General features: G+C 50.4%; 2 protein-coding genes across 2 annotated transcripts; one reads left to right on the plus strand and one right to left on the minus strand.

Moving 5' to 3' along the window:
- Window positions 1-1,826: 1,826 nt before the first annotated feature.
- Window positions 1,827-5,386, plus strand: LOC136521283 (beta-glucosidase 7). The gene is made up of 11 exons (XM_066514993.1): window positions 1,827-2,227; window positions 2,742-2,800; window positions 2,892-2,967; window positions 3,065-3,136; window positions 3,240-3,327; window positions 3,590-3,833; window positions 4,135-4,250; window positions 4,336-4,553; window positions 4,650-4,681; window positions 4,789-4,891; window positions 4,988-5,386. Exons 1-11 carry the CDS (start codon window positions 1,999-2,001, stop codon window positions 5,257-5,259), a joined length of 1,509 nt encoding a protein of 502 aa, XP_066371090.1. The 5' UTR covers window positions 1,827-1,998; the 3' UTR covers window positions 5,260-5,386.
- A 149-nt stretch (window positions 5,387-5,535) lies between these two features.
- On the minus strand, window positions 5,536-7,454 carry LOC136521298 (uncharacterized). Its single transcript, XM_066515011.1, has one exon. The coding sequence runs from the start codon at window positions 6,957-6,959 to the stop codon at window positions 6,153-6,155; it is 807 nt and encodes a 268-aa protein (XP_066371108.1). The 5' UTR covers window positions 6,960-7,454; the 3' UTR covers window positions 5,536-6,152.
- Between the last annotated feature and the right edge of the window lie 17,737 nt (window positions 7,455-25,191).

Below are 25,191 nucleotides of genomic sequence, written 5' to 3' on the forward strand. Positions count from 1 at the left end.
CCTTACTTAAACGTCATAACCAACTTTCAAACATGTTAGGTACACTACAAGGTTGAAGAAGGCCTGTAGCTACGTGCACAACTACCCAGGTAGCACGAGCAAATCGATATTTGAAAAGCATATGCTTAATTGTTTCATTCCTGTGATAAAAGCAACAATACTCTCGCTTAGCTAGATTACCTTTCGTCAGTGATATCTGCGTAGTACTATTCATGACGTCGATGTATGTTCCATAGCCTATTAGAGCATAATACAGCCTTTAGTTAGCAGTATGGTTCCTTACAGCTCACTCATTAGTAACTTAGGGCCTGTTTGGCAGGGTTCTTCCTCGGCTCCGGCTTCGGCTCATCCGAAGGAGGCCTGCCAAACGTTTTGTTGGAGGAGCCGAGCCGGAGCCGGTTTGGAGGAGTCACAATTTATGGCTTCTTCGAAGGAGCCCATCAGAAAGAGCCCCGCCAAACACCCTCTTATATAGTAGTTGTTTTATTTATGTCTACTAAATAACCATGTGTTTTATGCAGTTTCAACACATGAATTTTTTTTGCACCATAGGATTAAGATCCAACAGCTTACACCCTTCTTCTACCTCTAGCCTCCACAGATCACATATCACTTTTTTTTTCTATGAAAGGACAAATCACAGATCCGTCGTCGTCGCCGCTGCCGCCGCCACCACCACTGCCATGGCCGCACGCGGACGCGAAGCAGGGCAACCCAGACCTGATCGGCACGGGCGCTCTGGAGCGTGCGTCCATCGAGCAGTGGCTGCCGACGAAGGCGTAGAGCTTCGACTCGCCCAGCGCCGAGATGGTCTACAGCCTCGCCATCCTGCCGCCCACCCTGCCCAGGCAGCAGAACGACAACAACGACACCGGCACCGGCACCGGCACCGGCAGCGGGTTCAACGCCAGGGACGTCGCCGTGGGTAGCCGACGCGTCCAACGGCAAGCGCGGTGTGGCCGGGTCGCAGCAGCCGGCGGCGAGCCAGAGCTAGGTGAGCCCGCAGAAGGAGGAGGAGATGCTGAAGTTGTTCGAGCAGAGGAAGAAGGACCTGGAGAAGCTGCTGGACATCTACGAGCAGCGGCTGGAGGAGGCCAAAAAAATCCATGTGTTCGTTTTGCTAAAACACATGTGTGTTGTATATCATTTCTGTTATTTATAGCATATATTTTCTCTTACATAGTTTCTTGGTTTCTATATTTCAGCTAGCCACACAAACTTATAGCTCACCTTTCTTTTCTTTCTTTTTTCCCCCTCCATATCGACATGCAGTCGTCTGCTAATAGCCTCCTAGTTGCTCTTACCTCGCTCCAATGGATTAATATAAGTACTCCAAAGTGGCCGATGATTAAAACGGAACACGCGCGAATGATTGCTCGATGGCTGCACGACAACCGCCTGTTTTGTCACCATGCAAAACAGCCAGTTGAGCAACGCGCGCACCAGGACACGTTCGATCCTTCGGGGAACGTACCGTTGTCCGTGGCCAGCCGCACCGACGAACGGGACGCCTCCCTGCACATGCGCAGATGCATGCGGCGCGCCGCGCCGCCCCGATTCCCTGAGAAAAGGATAGCGACACGCCATACACCGAAAACCGACATGCGTCGTGAACCGCCCGCCATTCCCGGCACTAACGCTTCATCAATCGAACAGCCGAGGACGGCAGGAGACAAGCGCGGCCCACCCGGCAACGCGAGGTAATCACCGGCTCCGGTCGTGCGCGTGCCGGGCCCCACGCACAGAGATGCCTCGATCCACCGCACCGACAGGCGACAGGCGACACGCGACACCACTAAATGATGAGAGGCGACGTGAGCAGCAACAAATAGGGACACAAAAGCTAGTGCGCCAGCACAGTCTAGCGCTCAAGGCCTGCTGCGCCTCTGCTACTGTGCTGTGCTGGCTGACGCGGTGACGCCGGTGGGGGTGTGAGCGAACTGCGAGCTGCCACTGCCGCGGTCGACCGCCGGCGGCCGCGCGCGCGCGCGGAGCGAGATGGACGCTCGGTGGGCGGTGCTGCTCGCGCTGCTGGTCGCCAGCGGCGGCGGCGGCGGTGTCTGCGCCGCTGGGGCGAAGGGCGCCAACTGGCTGGGTGGGCTGAGCCGCGCGTCGTTCCCCAAGGGGTTCGTGTTCGGGACGGCGACGTCGGCGTACCAGGTCGAGGGCGCCGCGTCCACCAACGGCCGGGGGCCCTCCATCTGGGATTCATTCGCGCACGTCTCAGGTACTGCTTCGCTTCGCTTCATCACTGTGTGCTACGCTCAACTCTGCTTGACTGCTTCGGCTGGCAGCCTGGCACGGGAGTGAGGAAATCTGATGCGTAAGCGGGGTAGTCCTAGGAAGCATGGATCCAGGTACTGGTTATCCAGTATCCACCCACGTCAGTTGCCGTATCAGTGTTGCAACAACCGCGCGTCTGAATTACCATAGCTAAACAGGCGTTGATTACGGGTTGGATTGGATCTCCGAATGTGAGACAATTAGAGCAAGTGGCTACTTGATTAGATGAGTACTTGACGTTATTGGGAGTGGGGTGCAAGAGATGGGTCTAGGCAAAAATCTATAAACCAACTACGGAATGTCGGACAACAATTAATCTGATGTTGATTGTGCCCCAAACATTCATTGAGATCTATGCATCTTTGATTCTCATTAACTTGGTCAACTATTCAGCTTGTTGCAGTGTTGCACTGTGGCCTCATTGAGATTTTCTATTTCTGTTTTGTTGCAATGAACAGGAAATATTGCGGGGAATCAAAATGGAGACGTTGCAGTGGATCAATACCATCGCTACAAGGTACCTGACTATGAGAAGTAGATAAACCGATCTACGCTGAGATATAAGAGAGTTTGGTGGCTTTATGATTAATTCTTTTGTTCTTCTACAGGAAGATGTTGATCTCATGAAAAGTTTGAATTTTGATGCCTACCGGTTTTCAATCTCATGGTCCAGGATCTTCCCAGGTAAATAAATTTGACTTAAGTTGTAACATGATAGCGCAAACATGAGTTTTTGGGTGTTACTACTGCTGATAGCCTGATGCATCTTTGGATTATGTAGATGGCGAGGGGAAAGTCAATCCAGAAGGTGTAGCATATTACAATAATTTGATAAACTATCTGCTTCAGAAAGGTAATACATAAGTTGGAATTGGATACTTCTACCTCTGAGATGTTCATTGGAACCTATTACCTATGTAAACATATCTGAACGTCCCTTCTTGACAACTGGGCAGGCATGACTCCTTACATCAACCTTTACCACTACGATCTTCCTCTTGCGCTTGAGAAGAAATATGGAGGGTGGTTAAGCGCTAAGATGGCGTAAGTCAGTCTAAAAATTAATTGATGTTTATATCTGGTCATATTATGGATGTGTTTCAACTTTCTGTGTTTTCCCAAAAGAAGAATACACAACACAGAAGCACTCTAGAAATTATATGTTAGCCTTGCTAAATGTGTCGTGCTATAGCTCTAATTTCACAGGATATAGAAATAGAAATACCAGATTATACTTGTATATGTTTTCATAACCGTGCCTAGGCACGTATTTTATACTTATATATGTATACAATTTGTTTTGTAGGGACCTGTTTACAGACTATGCTGACTTCATTTTTAAGACCTACGGCGATCGCGTAAAGCACTGGTTTACATTCAATGAGCCAAGGATAGTAGCCCTACTTGGCTATGACACGGGGTCAAATCCTCCTCAAAGGTGCACCAAATGTGCTGCCGGCGGGAATTCAGCAACCGAACCTTATATTGTTGCCCATAATTTTCTCTTGGCACATGCTGCTGCAGTTGCAAGATACCGTGCAAAATATCAGGTAATTTCTTCTTGAGGATCTCAAAAGTTCCCCTGAAAATAAAACTAGGAGTGCTACACTGATGTTATTTTATTCAATGAAGTGTGCGGTCCAAAATTTTATTTTATTAAATTAAATGAAACGTGGCAGGGTCCATATATGCTTGGAACAATGCTCAACATGCTTTCCTATTTATAACTCTATTCTTCACTAAATGCACTAGCTTGTTTTCCTAAATAGTTGGACATACCTGTCGAATCTCAATTACTTCTTGGATTTAAAATTGCTGATGGAAGAGTGGCATAATGTTTTCAATACATAGGCTTCTCAGAAGGGTAAGGTTGGAATAGTCCTGGACTTCAATTGGTATGAAGCTCTTACAAACTCACCTGATGACCAAGCAGCGGCCCAAAGAGCTAGGGACTTCCACATTGGCTGGTAGGCTACATCCTCTGTCAGAACCTAAGTTTTGATAAATGAAAACTGCAAGTGATACTATAGTTAACTGTTACATCTGATGCAGGTTTGTTGATCCATTGATAAATGGACATTATCCACAGATAATGCAAGATCTTGTGAAAGAGAGGCTGCCCAGGTTCACTCCTGAGCAAGCTAAGTTGGTCAAGGGCTCGGCAGACTACATTGGTATCAATGAATACACAGCCAGCTACATGAAGGGACAGAAATTGGTACAGCAGACGCCCAGTAGCTACTCTGCCGATTGGCAGGTTCAATATGTTTGTGAGTTTCTTGCCTTAAACACTATATTTTGTATAAATATATTTGCATTAGATGTTTTTTCACCTAACCTAAACATTCGTCCCATAAATTTTGTAGTTGCACGCAATGGCAAACCAATTGGGCCACAGGTATGCAGTTCCTCCATTTACTCTTTCTCAACGTTATTATGCTACCATCAGCTACAAATTCAAAAGTACTGAAATAAATCCTTGCTAACCAATGCATGGACATGTAGGCAAATTCTAATTGGCTTTACATCGTCCCGACGGGGATGTACGGATGTGTGAACTACCTCAAGGAGAAGTATGGGAATCCAACTGTCTACATAACCGAGAATGGTACTCAACAGAATTCCATATCTCTTATTCCACGTTTCACATGAACACGTTGCATAGCAAGGGAATCATATATCAATCTTTTTTCTGTGTTACCAGGAATGGATCAGCCTGGAAACTTGACGCGTGACCAGTACCTGCGCGATGCCACAAGGGTGCGGTTCTACAGAAGCTACATCAGCCAGCTGAAGAAAGCCATAGATCAGGGCGCAAACGTGGCTGGCTACTTCGCCTGGTCTCTCCTTGACAACTTCGAGTGGCTGTCTGGATACTCGTCCAAGTTTGGCATCGTCTACGTTGACTTCAACACGCTCGAACGGCACCCGAAGGCGTCGGCCTACTGGTTCAGGGACATGCTTCAGAAGCATTGAGATCTCCAGGGCCGAGCCTGAACTATTTTGTTCAGCTTTGCCTAGTGTGTTTGGATGGCCCAATGGTTCAAATCCGGCATTGTGCTTGGCTAGCAAAATGGGAATAAAAGAGAGCCACTCCGATCAATTGTGCATTCCGAGTTATGGTCAGAATGTTGTGAGTTTGTGAGTATGTTCTCTGTGGAGTTTGAGCTGTGGTTATTTTATCGTGCTGATTGCAGATGGGCCAATTTGCAGTGTGCGCTACAGGTTTATGTGCGAGCCTGGGAGAAGATGGCGCTACAGGTCTCTAGAGTTTGAAGATATTTGTCACGCCTGTACTGTACATGAGCTGAAAAATGCACCCCAGTTTACTAAACCTGAAGAGTGAATAAGCATAGAATGCATTTGTGTGGTTTATAAGCAGGATCTTGGATTTCCTAACTTGAATCATCAGTGCTGTGTAATCTGGGCATTCCGGTGCTTGGCAAAGATTAGTCGAACCACCCTTATGCATGGCTTCAGATCCTGACTGATACAGGTTCTCCTCCAGCCGAACCTATTTCCGCTACTACGGGTTCTTCAAATCTGATCGTCGAGGCATTGCCATCAGTAGAGAAGGACAAATACTAAGCTGCAATTGCGAAAGAACACGATCTCGGTGGGATCCAATTATCCCAATCTGGTTCTCGGATCTTTTCTTACTGATTGATGAAGACGATGCATGCTGATTAAAACAGTTGCATAAAGGTTTTGATCAGAAATGAACGAACAGGATGCATGCTCAACAAGAATAAGAGTTTGTAGTATTTTTACACATTCAGAATACAGCAGCTGACTTCTTGACATCATCAGCAGGGAAAAAAAGCATAAACAAGGTCAAAAGATGGACAACCCTGGATTCTCACACAGCCCTAAACCCTCCTATGACGCGTCGACGTCGAGAAGTGCCTCTCGTCCGTCGATCTCCAGCTGCTAACTCGGCTTCTACTCTTCATGGCCGACTCCATCTCCCTCGGCCTGTGCTCGACCATCTCAGGGACCTTGCGTTGCCGCTTCACGTCATCAGCTTCTCGGTAGCAGCCTCCTGCTCCTGGCCCTGGGTGCTTGCGCTTCGCATCCCCTGTCTGCTCGTTCCTGACGCGATCGCTGCCTGCAATGGAAACGCCAGGAGGCATCTTCTTGGGGCACTCCAAGTCTGAGATCTTGGCGGCTTGCTTGATACTATCTGCTTGAAGAACTATCATCTCAGGGCCGCCGCTGCTGACGCATCCTCCGGTGACTGGAGCGGCCACCTCGTGCTCACACAATATCTGCAACAGCGTGTCCAAGGCGGCGCCTTCGGCTTCGGCTTCGATCGACGAACTCCACTGGGCCAAGATGCCGCGCGCGAGGGCGCGCACCCATCCGGCCTCGTGCCTCAGCAAGCCACCGACGGCCTTGGCGACGTCGGTGGCCGCCAGCATGGTCGGCGTCACCGGGACCGGGACCGCCCGCAGCGTCAGAAGCGCCTCGGCCATGGCCCTGTCGAGCAGCCGGCAGAGTCCCTCCGCTCGAACGTCGTCGTCGCTGCCCGCGGCATCGCAGTCGCAGAGCATCTCCACGAGGTCGCTCCTCACTTGGCGGTACTTGTCCCGGGAACAGCCCTCGGTGGCGGCCTCGATGGCGGTGTCGATGGCGCCGAACGCCGGGAAGAAAGGCTTCCACCGGCGGAGCGCCATCACCGCTGTGGCGCGTGCGCTTGGATTGGCTGCAGGGAAGGGAACTAGGAAAGCTCTCGAGATAGGCGCTGAGGAGGAAAGGGTCTTGATGGCTCGCTAATGATCGATGGGAGGGAGTATGGGACAGGGACGATGGGACACCGGGCTTTATATCGATCGTCGTCGCGAACATGAATCGACTAAGGAGATTGGTTGTTCGAGTCGTACACGAATTCGTAGAACGCGATCGATGGGACGCCGGCTTATGGCCATGTTGGCCGGGAATCCGACTGAGGAGATTGGTTGTTCGAGTCCGACATGAACAAGAAACGCGGTGCATGCACGAGCGAGCGCGCTCTGCCTGCTGGGCACGGGATTTCCGGTAGCGTCCAGTAGGTAGGTATGTATGTTTTCTTTTTTCTCTTTTTTTTTTCTTTTTCTTTTCTTTTTCTTTTTCGTTCAGGTAGGTAGGTACGTATGTTTTATTTCTTTTCTTTTTTCTTTTTCTTTCTCTTTTCTTTTCTTTTCTTTTCTTTTCCCTTTTCTTTTTTGTTTTCATGCTTCATTTTTATTTATATTTATTTTTATATGTTTTTATTATTCTTTTCATTTTCATTTTTATGTTTCTTTTATTTCTTTTTAATTTTATTTTTCTTTGCTTTCGTGTTCTTATTAATTTTTTATTTTGTTTCTTAAAAAAATTATTTTTGTTTCTTTTTCGTTTCATGTGATTTTTCTTTTCTTTTTTAATTTTCTATTTTTCTATTTTACCTTACTTGATTATTTTTTATGTTTAATTTTTTATTTTCTATATTCCATAAGATGCTATGTGTCGGTGCAGAAAGTGACCAACACGTAAATATTTGTAGTTTTGCCGTACGTTGTGATCGGATGTGGCCTAGCACTTAATGACACAGGGCTTATACTGGTTCAGGCAACGTGCCCTACGTCCGGTTTGAGTCAGTCGGTGACTTTATTCCTGAGCCTAGGTGCTCAAAGTTTGCAGTGGGGTTACAAACGAGAAGGAGAAAGATGGGGGTACAAGAGGTCCGGTCGGACTCTGGTCAGAGGGGCCGAGAGTGACGGGAGCTCCACTATGTGCTATGTGTTCGAGCGTGTGCTCGTGGTTTGAGCTTGGTGGTTCTTTTGTTGTGTTCTAGTAAACTGATCGATCTGAATCAACTGAATTGTGTTGGAGAGAGCGCACCCCTTTTATAGATGAAAGGAATGGCCTTACAAGTAAGAGGGAGAGAGTGCGTATGTTCACCAAGTCTTGTTGCCCATATCGGCGGGTGCGAGATGATGGTAGGCGCCCATAATACTATTAAATATCAGATGCACGTGGGAGATTGCGTCGTCTTCTTCCAGTATGACAGATGTTGGTGCCTGCTATACTGTTGATGCCTAGAGACATGTGAGGGGTTTTTACCATGTTTGCCTGGTATGGTAAATGCCGACGCCTACAACACTGTCGATGCCACAGAGGCACGTGGGGGAGTCTTACCGTATTTGTCTGGTATGGGAGTTGATGGCGCCCACAACACTGTAGGGGAAAATATCGGCGCCTACAATACTGCTTGCGTTCTGTCATGCTAGGGAGGTCGCAGGGTACTGTCCTGCAGGAGTATAGGGTATGGTTCTTGGTATTGTGGTTGACTTGAGTGCGCTGCCTTACTTTCTTCGTTCGTTTCCTAGTTCTTTACCGAGCGGGAGTCCCTGGTCGGTTGGTCCTAGTCGGCTCTGATTGCGCCAGTTGGAGAGGAGCTGTAAGCAGGGGCTCGGTGCACCCTCGGTCGGAGAAGCGGGTTGGAGTCGGAAGTGGGGTTCTGGCCAGGTCTTCCGGTCGAAGGGGCCATCCGGAGGTGGGCTGGAGACCGAAGCGAGCGCTTCAGTCGGAGAGGCAGACCGGAGTCAGAGGCAGGCGTCGTTCCTCCTTGGCTAGGCCTTCTGGTCGGAGCTTGGATCGCCCTTCTGGCCTATCGTCTAGGTATTTGGGCTGGCCCATCAGTTGCGCGTTTGCTCATAACGTTGTCTGTTGGGCCGAGCTTTTGTTTAGGAAGCCGGTCTATGAGGGACCCCGGGTTTATGAACTCGACAGTAGCCCCCGAGCCCCCGGGTGATTCAGGCAGAATCGCATGGGGGGTTTTGTCAGCGGGCGTGTGTGTGCATTTTAGTCGAGATAGAGTTGTTAACCAAGGTGCCGTGCGCAGCCGAGATGGTTAGTTTAGGGATCGGGCGAGACGGACTTGTGGATCCTGGCGTCGGTGCAGCCCGCACAGCCGAGGTAGTTAGTTTTGGGATCGGGCGAGACGGATTCATGGATCCTGGCGTCGGTGCAGCCCGCGCAGCCGAGGCAGTTAGTTTTGGGATCAGGCAAGACGGAGCTCGTAGATCCTGGCATTGGTGCAGCCCGCACAGCTGAGGCAGTTACTTTTGGGTGTCTTGTGCCCTTGAGCCCCGTTGGGCTTAGTAGGGGTCGGTTTTGAGTTTTGTGCGTTACCCCATCCTCGGTTTCTCACAACCGGAGGGGCTGAGTTTTGTCGCTTGCCTCGATTCGCTCGGGCTTGAGTGACACGCTCAGTGAGCTCGCTAATGGGTATGATCGAGTGGAATCCGGGTCCGTCGTTTGTGACGGGGTCGACATAGCCCTCTTGTGATATTCCACTGCTCCTTTACCTACAACCCAGCAGATGCGTGGGTCATTTCGGAGACCGATTCGGGTGCCCCGCTGGCCTCCCCTCGATGGAGATTCTATGGGTTTGACAGAGGTTTAGGATCGAAGGAGAAGGTTGAGATGACCCTGTCCGCTTTGGGGCAGACTGGGTGAGGGCCACACGGGGCTCATCTACGTTTTTCTCCCCTGGCTCTATTTGACGCGAGGTGGCCTCGAGCCCTTCGTGGGCCGGCCTTCGAACCCCGGTCGGTCATTGCTCATGTTGAATAAGGCAACTGCCGCTTCGTGACGCAACATGGAGCGTTGTGATGCATTTTAGCCGCATGTGCGATGCCTTAGTTCCCGAGCCCTCAGGTGATTCAGGCCCGAATCATCCAGGGGACACAGGCATATGGAATGAATGCGTGTATGGAAGTATGAATGATTGTATAAAGAAATAGCGAGGGTCGGTAATGTTACCTTGATGACTCAAGTGACGAGGTTTTGAAGAGCTCCAATCAAAAATGTCCGACCGGGACCCATGCTCGTCGTTTGTGATGGAGTCGGCATGGCCCACATGGGGCGTCCCTTTGCTCCTTACCTATCTCTCAGCGTTTTCCTGAGCCATTCGATCGACTTAGGAAGCCCGATGGTCTCTCCTAGCGGAGATCCCGTTGTTTGGGTTTTTTCAAGTCTCGCCTAGGAAGGCAGAGAGCCGCCTACGCATGGTGGCGCTTTGGTTCTCACGCCTGGTCGTGCGGTAGTGGTGGGCCATACCCAGGCCACGTCCTATCTGATCAGGCGCTGTTCCGTCTGACTAGGCGTCGTTTCGTCGGTCAGTGTGCGTCCCATCGGTCAGGGCGCGTCACATCGTTTCCCATCCGTATTGAATGGGGGAAGGGAGAGAGTTTTTTGCTCTGATCCTTTGCCCTTCTTCAGCTATCATGTTTCCTCCTTAAATATGGAGAGGGCTTCTCATTGCAGTTCTTTGCCTGTTCTCCAACTATTGCCTCTCCTCCTTCTTCGTCCTCACCGAGAGTGCCTGTATGTCGTGGCGGTTCCTAAGTGAGAGAGAGGGTAAGCGAGGTGGAGGACTTAGATCTCTTCATGAATTCGGAGCGCAATGTTGAGCTGGAGGCTGCCTGAGGCGGTTCTGGCCGTCTTTGCCTAAGAAGGGGCAGCTTTTGCTGAAGGAGGTGGCGCGCTGGATTAATCTACGAGGCCTTTTTTGGGATGGAGCCATGCGTGGACTCTTTCCGGTGGATCTTCACTCGAGCGAGCCTTATCGGAGGGGAAGTTGCCCAGGACCGTGCTGGTGGAGGGTTTCACGCCTGCAGCTGCTCAGGTTGGCCAGTTCATAAAGTTTGATGAGATGTCTTCCAACCATGGCGGCCATACCTTGGCGGGTAGTGTCCCTACCCAGGGGCTGCCTCGACTGCATGAGAAGGTCAGGAGCTCCATACTCTTCTGCTGAGCATCTATGGGTGCGACGCCCTTGAGGTACCTATTGCGCTTCACCGAAGTCGAGGGAGCAAAACCGGGTGGGTCCCTTGAGGTACCCGTTGCCCTCACCGAAGTCAAGGGAGCAGAACCGGGCGGGGCCCTTGCGGTGGTGGTTATGTCTGGCGGCGTGTGCCATGGCTTCTCCTTTGTCATCAGGCGATGCCGCCGAGCGGCCACAATAGTATTTGGAGTAGAAGTAGTCAGCAAATGTAATCATTAAGTTAGCGGGGGAGCCTCCGTGGGAACAGTTTTTGTATCAATGAATGCATTAGTTCTGTTTTTATGATAGAATCACTATCCGTTCCTTGTTTTTTTATCCTAGCATAGCTTTGTTTTTTATCTCTTTTTTCACCTGCCTGATCGTTCCGTAGGCTACAGCTTTTAAGAACCTAGGCATGGCCCATGGGGCTCGGCTGCTCGTAACCATAGGTCGTGGCAGGGTGCGTTCGGTGGGAGTAAGAACAAAGTTACGTAGGGTAATCAAAGGAATGCCCTTTTGTTCAAGAAAAAAGTTTTTACCATGTGATAGTAAAAAAGAGAGGTAGTATTTAGTATTGTACTCTCATGGAGCCCCCGAGCGACCCGGGCTAAAAATGTTCGGGCTAGGTGCTTTACAGGAGCAAGTATTTTACAAAAAACGGTAAGACCAAATTTAGGGGAAAAACGACGTAGCTGTTTAATATTCCAAGTGTTGGTGAGAACATTGCCGTTGTCGTTCTCCAGTCGGTAGGCACCCGGTCGGATCACAGGTTACCGTATAGGGTCCTTCCCATGGTGGAGAGATTTTGTGTTTTTCCTTCGTTGATTGGGTCCTCCGGAGTATGAGATCGTTGACTTCGAGGGTCCTCCCCCTGATCTTCCTTTCGTGGTACCTACAAGACACAGTTCGGGAGCGGATGACAGTCGTCTCATGGGCCTCCTCGAGTAGGTCGACTACGTCTTGCTAAGCCTCCTTGGCTCGGTCATGGTCGAAAGCCTTCACTCTTAGGGCACCATGGTCGAGGTCAGAGGGCAGCACTGCTTCAGCTCTGTAGGCCAAGAAGAAGGGTGTGAACCCTGTGGATCGGTTCGGGGTCGTTCTCAGGTTCTAGAGGATCACTGGGACCTCTACAACTCATCGCCCGACATACTTGTTGAGTCGGTCGAAGATGCATGGCTTAAGTCCTTGGAGGACCATGCCATTGACACGCTCGACCTGACCGTTAGTATGTGGGTGTCCGACCGAGGCCCAGTCGATCCTGATGCCATATCCATCACTGAAGTCCAGGAACTTCTTCCCGATGAAGTTAGTCCCATGGTCAGTGATGATGCAATTAGGAACGCCGAACCGGTAGATGATGTCGGGGAAGAATTTGACCGTCTCTTCTGAGCGGATGTTGGTGATGGGCTTAGCCTCTATCCACTTGGTGAACTTGTTGACCGCTACGAGTAGGTGAGTGAAGCCACCCAAGCCCTTTTTGAGGGGTCCTACCATGTCGAGGCCCCAGACCATGAACGGCCAGGTGATGGGGATGATTTGAAGCTCCTACGCTGACAAATGGGTTTGCCGAGCGTAGAATTAGCATCCCTCACACCTGCGGATGACCTCCTCTGCATCTCGTAGTGCGGTAGGCCAGTAAAAACCTTGGCGAAAGGCTTTTCCGACCAGCGACCTCGGGGCCGCGTGATGTCCATAGATCCTAGCATGGACCTCGAGGAGGAGTTGCTTCCCCTGGTTGGTGGGGATGCACTTCATGAGCACCCTCGATGGACTTCGTTTGTAGAGTTCATCACCGAGCACGACGAAGGTCTTGGCGTGTCGAGCGATCCGTCGAGCTTCAGTCCTTTCGGGCAGGAGAACCTCCTCGAGGAGGTAGGCGAGTAGTGGCGCTTGCCAGTCAGTTTGATCGAGTGCCAACACGGCAACATCAGCGGGTGACGTCATCATAGAGATACTAGGGTCGGAGCCCCCAAGCGCCGGCTTGGCATCGGAGTCGGAGCCCCTAGGTGCCGGCTTGGCATCGGGGTGTGTCTAGATCGGACCTTCTAGGATGCGGGTGGACGGCTCATGGAGATCGTTGATGAAGATCACACTTGGAGATGGATCTCGCCTGGCGGCCAATTTTGCGAGGAAATCGGTGGCATCGTTGTCCTTTCGAGGGACATGATGCAGCTCGATTCCCTGGAATTTATCCTCGAGCTTGCGCACCTCTTGGTAGTATGCTTCCATGAGGGGGCTTTTGCAGGAGGACTCCTTCATGCCCTGATCGACGACTAGCTCTAAGTCGCCGCGAACGTAGAGTCGCGTAGCACCAAGTTTGATGGCGATGCAGAGTTCGTTGATGAGGGCCTCGTACTCCGTGGCGTTGTTTGAGGCTGAAAAGTGGATGCAGATGATGTAGCGGAGCCTACTCCCATCTGGGGAGATTAGAATCACTCTAGCCCTCGAGCCGAGCGCCATGACGGACCCATCGAAGTACATTGTCCAGTATTCGTGGGTGACGTTTAGGGTCGGTAGCTGGACCTCCGTCCATTTGGTAACAAAATCTGCGAGAGCTTGAAACTTAATGGCGGTACGGGGGATATACATGATGTCATGGCCCATGAGTTCGAGTGCCCACTTGGAGATTCGTCCCGTGGCATCACGGTTGCGGATGATGTCCCCGAGCAGGTATTAAGTGATGACCGTGACTTCGTGGTCGGTGAAGTAGTGTAGGAGCTTCCATGTTATCATTAGCACGGCGTATAGGAGTTTCTGCACCTGGGGGTACCGGACCTTGGGGTCGGTGAGTACCTCCCCGATGAAGTACATGGGCTGCTAGACCTTAAGGTGGTGTCCCGGCTCCTCCCTTTCGATGACTAGGGCAGCGCTCACAGCATGGTTGCTTGCCACGAAGTAAAGGAGGAGGGGTTCTCCCCGTTCGGGAGCGACGAGGATTGGGGCCGATATCAGGGATGCTTTGAGGCTCTCCAGAGCCTGCTGAGCTTCCTCAGTCCAGACGAAGGCGTCTGTCTTTTTGAGGAGCTTGTAGAGTGGCATCCCCCATTCGTCGAGCCAGGAGATGAATCGACTAAGGGCAGCCAGATAGCCGGTGAGCCTTTGCACGCCCTTGACGTTGCGTATAGGGCCCATGTTGGAGATGGCCGTGATCTTTTCAGGGTTGGCCTCGATGCCGCGCTTAGACACGATGTATCCTAGCAGCTTCCCCTTTGGAACCCCAAAAACACATTTCTCGGGATTCAATCTGATGTTGAACTTGGTAGGTGGCACCGGCGTTCTTTTGGCCAAAAGGTATGGTTACGTAGCAGTACAAACCATACAGGGTGATGAACGAGGTTGCGAGCTGATCGGACTCTTTCATCGTGATCTGGTGATACCCCGAGTAGGCATTCAAAAAGGAGAGGATCTCGCAACCTGAGGTGGAGTCAACTATCTGGTCTATGCGCGGCAAAGGAAAGTGATCCTTTGTTCACGCTTTGTTGAGGCTAGTATAATCAATGCACATTCTCCACTTCCTGGTCTTCTTTTTAACAAGAACGGGATTGGCTAGCCAGTCGGAGTGGAATACCTCTCTGATGAATCTGGCTGCCTAGAGTTTGGCGATCTCTTCGCCTATGGCCCTGCTCCTCTCGTCATCGAAGTGGCGCAGGCGTTGCTTAGCGGGCTTTGAGCCCGGAATAAGGCGTAGTGCATGCTCGGCGTTGTCTCGTGGTACACCTAGCATGTTAGATGGCTTCTGTGTGAAGACATCACGATTGGTGTCCAGGAAGTCAATGAGCTCGCATTCCTATTTGGCCGGGAGCTGAGTCTCGATCCGCACCATCTTGGTTGGGTCGGTGGGGTCGATTCTCACCGCCTTGGTTTCTTTGAGCAGGCGGAAGGCCGTCAAGGAGGTTGGTTTGTTGCAATCTAGGACTGCTGGGGTCGATGATCTCTGAGCCACGAGAGCTCGGACGAGTTGATGACCGCGGTGGCGAGCTCAAAATGCTTGAGGTTGCACGTGAAGGCGTGCGAGAAGGCGCTGCTCATGGTGATGATGCTGTTTAGTCCTGGCATCTTTAGCTTGAGGTTGGTGTAGTTGGGGATTGCCATGAATTTGGCGTAGCATGGCCGCGCCAAGATGGCGTGGTAGGACCCTAGAAAGTCCACCCCTTCGAAGGTGAGGACCTCCGAGTGGAAGTTGGCTCGGTTGCCAAACGTGACGGGCAGGTCAATCTGCCCGAGTGGGTATGCCTGTGCTCCCGGGATCACCCCATGGAAGGGAGAGCCCGCTAGGCGGAGTTCTGACCGGGGGATGCGCATGGCGTCGAGGGTGTCGATGTAGAGGATGTTGAGGCCGCTGCCTCCATCCATCAGCTCCTTGGTGAGGTGCCTCTTACGGACGATGGGGTCGATGATGAGCAGGTAGCGTCCCGATCTCGCGACGTGGGAGGGATGGTCCCCCTGATCGAAGGTGATCGGGGATTCTGACCAGCTGAGGAAGGAGGGGATGGCCGTCTCAGCGGCGCATGCCCCCCTATAGCGCACCTTGTGCTGGTGTTTGGACCAAATGGCGGCAGATCCGCTGAAGATCATGATGCATTCCTCAGGGTCGGGGAAGCCATCTCCGTCCTTGCCCGCCGCGCCTCCTTTCTTGGCTGCTGCCTCTTTGCCGTCTCCTTCTTTCGGCCCACCGGCCTATTGGAGGAAACATTTGAGGAGCTCGCAGTCTTTGTAGAGGTGATTGACGGGGTAGGTGTGGTTGGTGCACGGTCTATCTGTGAGCTTGTTGAAGTGGTCAAGTAGGCCCTGTTGGGGCTGCTTGCCCATGCGATCAGCTGGGGCAACCAACGTGGTGTTGTCCGGTCGGCGCCGATCCTTTTTGTTCTTCTTGGCCCTCTATGTGGAGGGGCCCTTGTCTTGGTCCTCACGCTTTGCCTTGCCTTTGTCCTGGCCTCCGTTGAAGACCGCTCCGACCGCTTCCTCACCGGAGGCGTGGTTAGTGGCGACGTCGAGCAGGTCGCGGGTGGTACGGGGCTTTAGGCAGCCAAGCTTGTGGATTAGGGACTCGCAGGTCATCCCAGAGAGGAATGCGCTGATGATGTCCGCATCGATGACATCAGGGAGGGAGTTGCATCATTGGGAGAACTTGCGGATGTAATCCCGCAGGGACTCGTTGGGCTCCTGCTGGTAGCTCTTGAGGTCCTAGGAGTTACCATGGTGGACATACGTCCCTTGGAAATTTCCAACGAAGACCGTCTTGATGTCTGCCCAGTCACGGATGCTGTCGTGCGGGAGGAATTCGAGCCACACCCAAACATGTTCCCCCACACAGATGGGGAGATATTGAATGATGAAAAGGTCATCATCTAGCCCTCCCGCTCGGCAGGCGAGCCAGAAATCTTCGAGCCAAATACCAGGGTTTGTCTCCCAGTGTACTTAGCGATGTTGGTGGGTGGTCGGAAGCACTGTAGGAATGGCGCTCTCCGGATACGCCGGCCAAAGGCCCATGGGCCCGGGCCCTCAAGGCTAGGACTCCGGTCGTCTGGGCGGCGACCATGCCTAGGGCGCATTTCATCGCTCCCCTCGATGGTTCAACCGAGACCCGTGTCTCCTGCCCTTACCGCCACCGGGTGGACGTCATCATCATGCCGGGCCTGATGCCGATTGCTGATGACGCTGCGAGCATCTCGGTGTGGACCGATCTATTCATGTATCGGCGGTCGATGCAGAGCAGGCACCAGGTCGGACTATGACACAGCAGCTGCCTCTCGAGCCGCGCTTAGCGGCTGTAACGGTGAGCGGATGGAGCGATCCATCTGGTGCGTCCTCACTCCCCTAGTGGGGAGAGAGGGCACGTGTCGGAGTCACGATGTGAAGCTTTCTGCCTGTTGAACGGTGGCGGCTTCTACCAGCACCTAGAGGTTCCGGTAGACCGCCCGCTCCTAGGGGTCGACGGGCTCGAGAACACCGCGCAGAAGCATTGCCGCAGCGGTGATGTTCTAGCTAGCCCGAGCAAACTATGGGGGTCATTCCCCTCATTTATGATGTCGCTCTAGACCTGGCGGGCATGACCCTGGGCGCTGCCGATCGGGTCATGTGCATGGGGTGCAACATGCTGTACCAAGTGCGCTGGTGCAGGCAACGGCTGGTTCTGCTACCGTTGCCGTAGCTCCTCGGCATGCCCTTGTGCAGGCGTTGTGGCAGAACCGCCTAATTTAATGCCTCACAGGAGTGCTTGTCTTCCATTAGACACTAAGCACTCAGGGGAGAACACTAGATTACTCGGTTCTGTCGGACACACCCCAGGGGAGAACCCAAAAATCCACATTTTTGCCATCAGGATCACAAATGAGAGAATAAAGCTTACATCATTCGTAACCATTTCTTACATCACTTTTAATGCAACATCAGAGTATAATATTTATTAATATAACAACGGAATGAACTCATGTTATCAGAGTTATAAACAATTTAATTGAACAGCGGAATAGAAACATGTGAACAGAGTTACAGCGGAAATAAACCTCTATTAATGACATGATGAAGTATTGATATATATAGACTATGGCAACAGATTATGAAACTTTCATTTATAAAAGTATTTGGTGAGAGTTATAAATAACAACTACGATCGTAGCGTAAAGGAAATCCTCTCTGAGCCCACCAGGAGGAATCCACACACCAAGCTCAGCTCAAGCGTCCACCTGTCTCCTGCAACAGGGGGGAATAAAACCCTGAGTACTCAATTGTACTCAGCAATACTTACTCGGCAGGAGAAAAGAAAAGACTCCAAGGATATGCAAGGCTATCTGGTTTGTGGGTTGCATTTACAGAAAGCATTACTAAGCGTGCGTCCTTATATTTGATTTTTAATAATAGCCGCATTGGTTCATTAACTAACCATTCTATGTAAGCACCTGTGCTACTTTCAAGCAGGTGGTAAGCAATCAGATTTCCTTTGTCCATCTTCCATCTTTCATCTTTCAGTTCTTACTACGATGCTAAACCGTAGACAAGCCGTACCGGATAGTCCGGCGATTCGCGAATCAATGCCCCTAGCTAGGTACCCCAAAAACACACGCCCCGCTTGTACCTCGGGCACAAGCAGGACCAACCCATCACTCTCCTGTCCCGGGTGTCTAGGTCCCCATCCAAACTGGGACTCCAAGCCCCCGACTCTGAGTCCCGGACTCAGTGCGGTGCAAGGACCTCCTCCACCAAAAACAAACCCTGACAGTCGGTCCGGAAAGAGCCAGATCCGCGACAAGAGAGCAACAAGTCTTCCAAGCGCCCATACACAAGTATGTGCTCGAGATAATAAGTCTGTGACCTGCCTAGAGTCATATGCACGATCGGTCCTTAATCGACCAAACAGGGAGAAACGGTGTAACCAAGCTATGACCCGCCTCTGCGGCGACACAACTTCTTACACCCACCAATACCCAAACCATATCCCGTCACCATTTTCCTTTCCACCATTTTCATATTTTCCAAGTGATAGTAATCCAATAATATATTTCCTATCTCTCGCGAGTGACAGGCAATCACTCGACTTCTGCCGGAGTCCTGTAGCATAGCAATCTACACGATCCTATCATACTAGTAAGACTCATAGGATAAAGATATATATGCAAGTGGGTTTCATTCAACTCCTTAAAACTTAATGCACATATATAATTTAAACTGCAGAAAAGTAGGGGTTATGCACCGGGGCTTTCCTGGGGAAAATATAATCAGAAGTTAGCTTTCCATCATGGCAACATGATCTCCAAAAGCACCATTCCTCCAGCAACTCCCGACGACTCCGTGATCCACCGACGTCCCTATTATGATATGCAATGTAATGCCATGCAAAGATATAATTAATTGACTGCAATTGTGACTCGTATAAATACGCTTTACGCCTCTCAAGCTAACGAGCTAGTTCTAACGACGACCGTACTTAGCTACATATCAATGTTGTCGCATAAGACGTTATTTCTCAACAATTCTTTTAGTTATATAAACCAACGTTGTTTCTTCATTCCTTCTATCTGATATACTACATTCGGATTAGGACCTCATTGTCTATCTAGCAACTAATTATTGCTAGAAATCTACTGTCGAATTTTCGGAGCTAACACTATTACCAATTTACCTGAGAAATTCCTACAAGTTCATCTTGTACAATATTAAGCATTTTTAAAATAATTATATAGCTCCCAAAAATATTACCAAACTATGTGAACAAAATATACTAACAGGTAGAGCATGATGTTAGGAGACTAACAAAACTGGTTTCATCATTTTTGGACACCCACACAATTTTATATTGATTTTTCCAAGTTTGTTACCGAAATTAATTAACACATGTTTCATAAAACTAAATAGCCAGCGGCTAGCTATTCGGCCCAGCGGTCAAGGTGGCCCAGGTGGGCACGGCCTGCGTGGCCCAGGCGTAGCACAGCGGGTGGCCCAGCGCAGGCGACCCAGCAAGGCGCGGCTCGCTAGCGGCCCAGTAAACCAAGCACGGACGCGTGGCCCAGAAGAAACCAGGCCGGCCCAGGCGCAGGCAACCGGCCGAACGCGCGGTCAGCGGCAAAACCGGCCCAACGCGCGGCCTGCCCGACAGTCCTAGTGATTAAGCAGAAACAACCCTGCGCTTCTCCTTATTTAGTGCACTACTATTCATATGGGTCACGTAATTTGCAAAAAGAACCCTGCAACTACTCGTTTCTTACCCCTGGGTCCCTTTCTTCATCTCCAAAACAGAGTACGGACGGGAATCGATCCGCCGGCCCAATCGGCGGCTCGCCGGCGGTGGAGGAGATGCGAGGCGGCACGGGGAAATGCCAGCGGCTCCGGCCGCAGTGGGGCAGCGCGGTGAGGTGGAGCTGTGCGGACACCAAGGTGCCGAGCGGGCACGGCACGGCGGCGACGGGCGCATCCAAGGCGGGCACGGCGGAGGAGGAAGAGGAGAGCCATGGCGGTGGTGCGGGGCAACGCGGTCAACAGCAGGAGACCTAGCCAGGGAAGATGTCCGGCCATGGCAGGGCGCCCACGCGAGGCAGCAGCAGCGAGAGGATTGGCGAGGCGGCCAGGTGACGTGGGTGGCCGGATGCGGCACGGCAGCTACGGGATCGAGGGGCGCCCGGGGGGGGGGGGGGGGGGGCGGGCGAAGGCGGGTGGGGATGGCCTCGTGGGCGCGACAGCCGAGGAGCAGAGTGGCAGTTCCAGCACGGGGAAAGCCGGCACCTGTGCGGAGAGCTCAGGCGTGGACGCTGCAGGGAGGAAGAAGGAGAGGCGCCGATGCCTCACGGGCCCAGGCGCGCAAGGAAAAGGTGCCGTGGTGCTGCGGTGACCGCGAGCGGGGAAAAGGAAGAGGAGCGCGGGAGAAACCGACGACGGCGGACTCGGCCAAAGCCGGTGCTGTGGGCACGCGCGTGCGCCTAGGCGGTGGAGAGCGAACCAGTGCACGGGGAGGAGGAGCAGCGCCCAAGAGCAGCAGACGTATTCACGAAGCCGAGGGAAAGAAATAAAAGCAGCAGCGTCGGTAGCAGCACGAAAGAAAACAAGGGGCAAGGCCTGAGCGAGTGCAGACGAACACGTTGTCCGATCGGCGTGGAAAAACAATTGAAGACAGACAAGACAAGCGAAGCAGAGAGTGAGAGCAGCAACGTTGATTGCTTGACGTGCCAGGCAGCAGCAAGGATGGTCGGCATGCATAACGTGGCCGAAAACACGCAGACGTGGAGGGACAGGAAAAATTTATATAATTGCTGAAGCTAGAGGTCTACGCTACCAGGACGTGGTGCATGAATTCAAATATCTGTACGCACATGGCTACCTCTGCCAAGCACATCTCGATTTTCTAAAACAATGGAAAGCTGCAAGGATAAAACAAATCTCGCAATTTGTTTGTTCCTGTCGACCGGCTTCTCAAAGCGCGAGGAGCCAAGAAGGATTAGAAAAATATAATACGTGCTGTTGCGTGAAATGTTTGGCCGCATATGCTTTTGATCCAAGCTCTCCGATACCCCTCCAATAGCACGCGCTACATATATATATATATATATCGTTCTATTTATTAATAGATTTTATTTTATTTATAAAAATTGTTTTTCATGCTTAAGCTAACAGGGCAAATCGTCCGCTAGCATCGTCGTTCGACATTCCTAAATATTTTTACGCACTGAAATTTAACCTAGACGTTTATTTGAATCCGCGAAACTACGTCACACAGGATTCGTGTATCGCGTCGAATACGTTTTAAATAAAAAATCCGAGAAACTCGTTTCGAAAACTTTACTGAGGCCTAAATCACGGCGCTAAAAAGAGTCATAACACCGGGGTGTTACAGGCGTGAGGGCCCCCGCACACAGGGTCCGGAGGGGTGTTTGTCTGTATAGACTCTGCAACCACCGGTGCCTGCCTCGGTGAAAGGTCCTAATGGCTAGAGGGGAGTGAATAGCCTACTAAAATTCTACAATAACACTTAACAAAATGGTTAGACAATTATGAGGCGAAGCAAGTGTTGCGCTAGCCTACTAAAAATACAAGTCACCTACCACAATTTTAGTTTCTATTGTCTCTAACCACACAATAGCTATGGCACTACACTAAGTTAGTGTGCTCTCAAAGGCTAACTAAAGAGCTACACTAACCAAACTAACAAGCTCTCACAACTAGCTACACTAAAGTGCTCGACAACTAGTTTACGGTAATGTAAAGAGAGTGAGCAATTTGTTTATACCGCCATGTCGAGGAATGAACCAATCAATCATAAGAATCAATATCAATGAAGACCAATCACCTCGGAATCAAATGATGAACATAATAATTTTTTACCGAGGTTCACTTGCTTGCCGACAAGCTACTCCTTGTGGCGATTCACTCACTTGGAGGTTCATGTAACACCCCTGGTGTTACGAGCTTATTCAGCACCGGGATTTAGGCCTAAGAAAAATTACCGAAACAATTTTCTCAGATTAAAAAAATAAAAATAAAATAAATAAATAAATAAAAACCAGCTTTTCGCATCAACATCTGAGATTATATTTAAAAGCGTTGTTGTCCTTGTTGCACTATCGTTCTAGATGTTTGAGTACAGTGGTGCGTCTCCCTTGCTCTGAATAAATCCATCATCTGAATTATTAACGTCGCGCCATGGCAGGGTGAAGCCGAGTTAGTCCTGCCTCCCCGCTTGCTCGCTCTCTCGGACTTTGCTTGTCTTTTACGCTAGTACTCCCTGCTTATTGCTGATGCTGTCGTGTTCTACTTTTTACCTGCCTCTGTTGTCTCGTCGAGCCTTGTCGTGCTGCCTCTGCTGCCTGTCTCGGTGTTGGCTCTGTCTATCTTGTATCCTCTGCATCTGCCAAGCTGAGCCAGACTGGCCTCTCACTCTCTCCTCGTGCTGCTGTCTCCTGCCTACCCTTCCTCCCATCTCTCACTTGTCCCCTTTCTTTTAATCCTCTCGGTTTCTCTCTCGTTTCCGTCAATCTTCATCGCCGGTCCTTCCCGCGTGACCGTGCGCGAGCACTGCCCCTCCATCCTCACGCTGGTCTCTGTCTCCCCACAGCAGCACTGCTTTCCCAAACCGCGCCACCATCGCCCTGTCTCCCCACGAGCACACCTGGCTCAGGCTACCGCATGCTGCCTCGCCTTGTTGCTCCTCGCACCAACGCTGCCCTCCCGCGAGCCATGCCCTCGCTGCCTCGGCACTCGTAGCGTGCCTAAGCCACCGCGACTCCTTCCATTTCCCTGCGCGCTGGCATTCCCTCCCTTCGCTAATGTCGAGCGCCCAGCCGAACGTGACCCGCCCACTGCCCATAGCGCTGTCCTTCTATTCTACTCTGACGTCTGTGCCCGGTCCCTGGTGCGCCATGGTTGCCACCACCGAGCGCGTCACGCCCGCCCACCAAAGCCCATGGCACTGCCTCCTCTGCTTCGGTCCGTGCTGTCATAGAACCGACCAATTTATAAGAGCACAAGTACAAAAACAATCACTGAAACGATCAAATTCTCGAACTTGAGCCCATATAAACCCGGTAGTCAACCGAAATCTCGAAGGATTTCAAACCAACTTGCATGCAACCAAGATCACAGTAATTCAACATAATATATCGTACGTTACAATATTTCACAGACGTTTGCAAATAGATTACATCATCATAGAGTCATCGTTATTACAAAATAAGTCTTGTAAAACATGCAGAAGCAAATAGTTTGACTTACACACCTGAGTTCAAATATAAATACTGGTTCGCTGATCACAATCCCGCAAAAGCATTCAGATAAGAGAAATGGAGATCATGCCCATGATCTAGTCTTCATCACCCACCGGGTGGAGACAATACTTACAGAATCCCTGATATAGAAGGTCATCTGCAACAAGAGAGAATAAACCCTGAGTACGGGAATGTACTCAGCTAGACTTACCCATCGAAAACCAAAACAAATGACACCAAGGATTATGCATAGCTTATTTTAGTGGATCTGGCTGACACTTTCTTTTTGCGGAAAAGCATAGTAATAATGATCAACTCTTAACCTGAACTAGCAGTGACTTTTAGCCATTAACCTGTCGTCTATATTAGCACCTGTACTAAGCAATCATTTTATTAGGGTGCAAACATTAATAACCATATCAAGTATACATTGTGGCAACCTTATCATCATCATCCATTTAACCATATCGTTAAATTAATTGAATCTACGTTGCCGCTGCTCAGTCAAGTTCTCACTATCCAGGAGAGACGACGATTCGAATCGATTCCTATCCAGCTGGAGGGTTATTCCCAACACAAACCCCGCTTCCCCCATCAGGGTCACAAATGAGTCACCTTTGGTACAACTCAGGAGAAAAATAAAAGAAAAGACGCGGGTCCGGGCCGCCCTGCATTCTCAGAGAATCACTCTGCTAGGAAGTGCAAGATTTTAAGCACCTGACTTCCCTTGGACTTATGCCAATGGCTCTCCACACATCCTTACTTCCTCCAAAATGCATCCAACCCCCACGGATCCCGGCCTGAGTTGAGCTACTCGGCTTCGCGGTCGGAATGACTTATCCAGCCAGTTAAGTGTTAGGCTGCGTTCAACATGACATGAGGACGTATAGCGTATCGGTCTTTAAATGACGTAGACGGAGTCACTATATTCAAACCTACACAAGACTCCGCCCGGTCTTAATTCATTATTCACATGGTTCTTTTCCACGATAGCAAATATAGCCAACCGTGATCCACCTCATCCTAAAGCTCGCAGGTGACAGGAAATCACCTGACTTCTACCGCACTAAGCATGGCTAAGCACTTAACCCGTTTCTGAACTTAAATAGGATTCCAGTGCGATATCTGGACAAGGATGGATATATAATGCAACAATTGGTTCCAACCAACTCCTATACTTAATGCATCATCAACGAATAAAAGGTACTCAATGTATTTGTAAAAACATGGGAGGCTTAATATGCTCCGGGGCTTGCCTTTCAAGAAAGAGGAAGGCTGGTGGTTAGGGCACTCGGGCAACTCCTCTGCGGTGGCTGCTTCTTCGGCTTCCTGCACCTCAGGCTCCTCCTCCTAGTTGGCTCCCTCGAACTCTAGCAATGTCACTCCCTCCGGCACACCTATTGCATGAATGTGCAAGATAAATATCATGGATGCACATGAACGAAGTCAGGGATGCTCGGGGAATGCACATGTTCACTGTAGTCTGCATATTCCAACTTAAGCCCTATTCAAATCACTTTACTTACCAAGTTTATACAACCTAATGTATAATTGCTCATCTTCAGTTAGTGACCTAGCACCTGCACCTAAGCATATTCTCAAGTTAGGCTAACCCCTAAACAATCAACGAGAACATTGCAACAAGCATACACTCAAGCATTTGTACTTCAGCAAAATGAAGACTATATAGTGGTACAGTAAACTGGCCATAACTGGAGATTTAGAAATCCAAATGACATGCAACAAGACAATTTGGAAAGCTTATGAAATTGTCTACAATTCATTTTTAGACCTCTAAGTATGATTCCAATCTTTACCAGGTTGAATTCTTTAATCAACAGAACTCTGTCCTATAAGATAGAGAGTAGACAAAACTGGAACCTAACTTTAAACAGCTGTAGTTCCTAAACTACTAGGCCAAATGCCTTC

This window comes from Miscanthus floridulus, chromosome 2, assembly GCF_019320115.1.
Source record: "Miscanthus floridulus cultivar M001 chromosome 2, ASM1932011v1, whole genome shotgun sequence".
Classification (NCBI taxonomy): Eukaryota; Viridiplantae; Streptophyta; class Magnoliopsida; order Poales; family Poaceae; genus Miscanthus; species Miscanthus floridulus.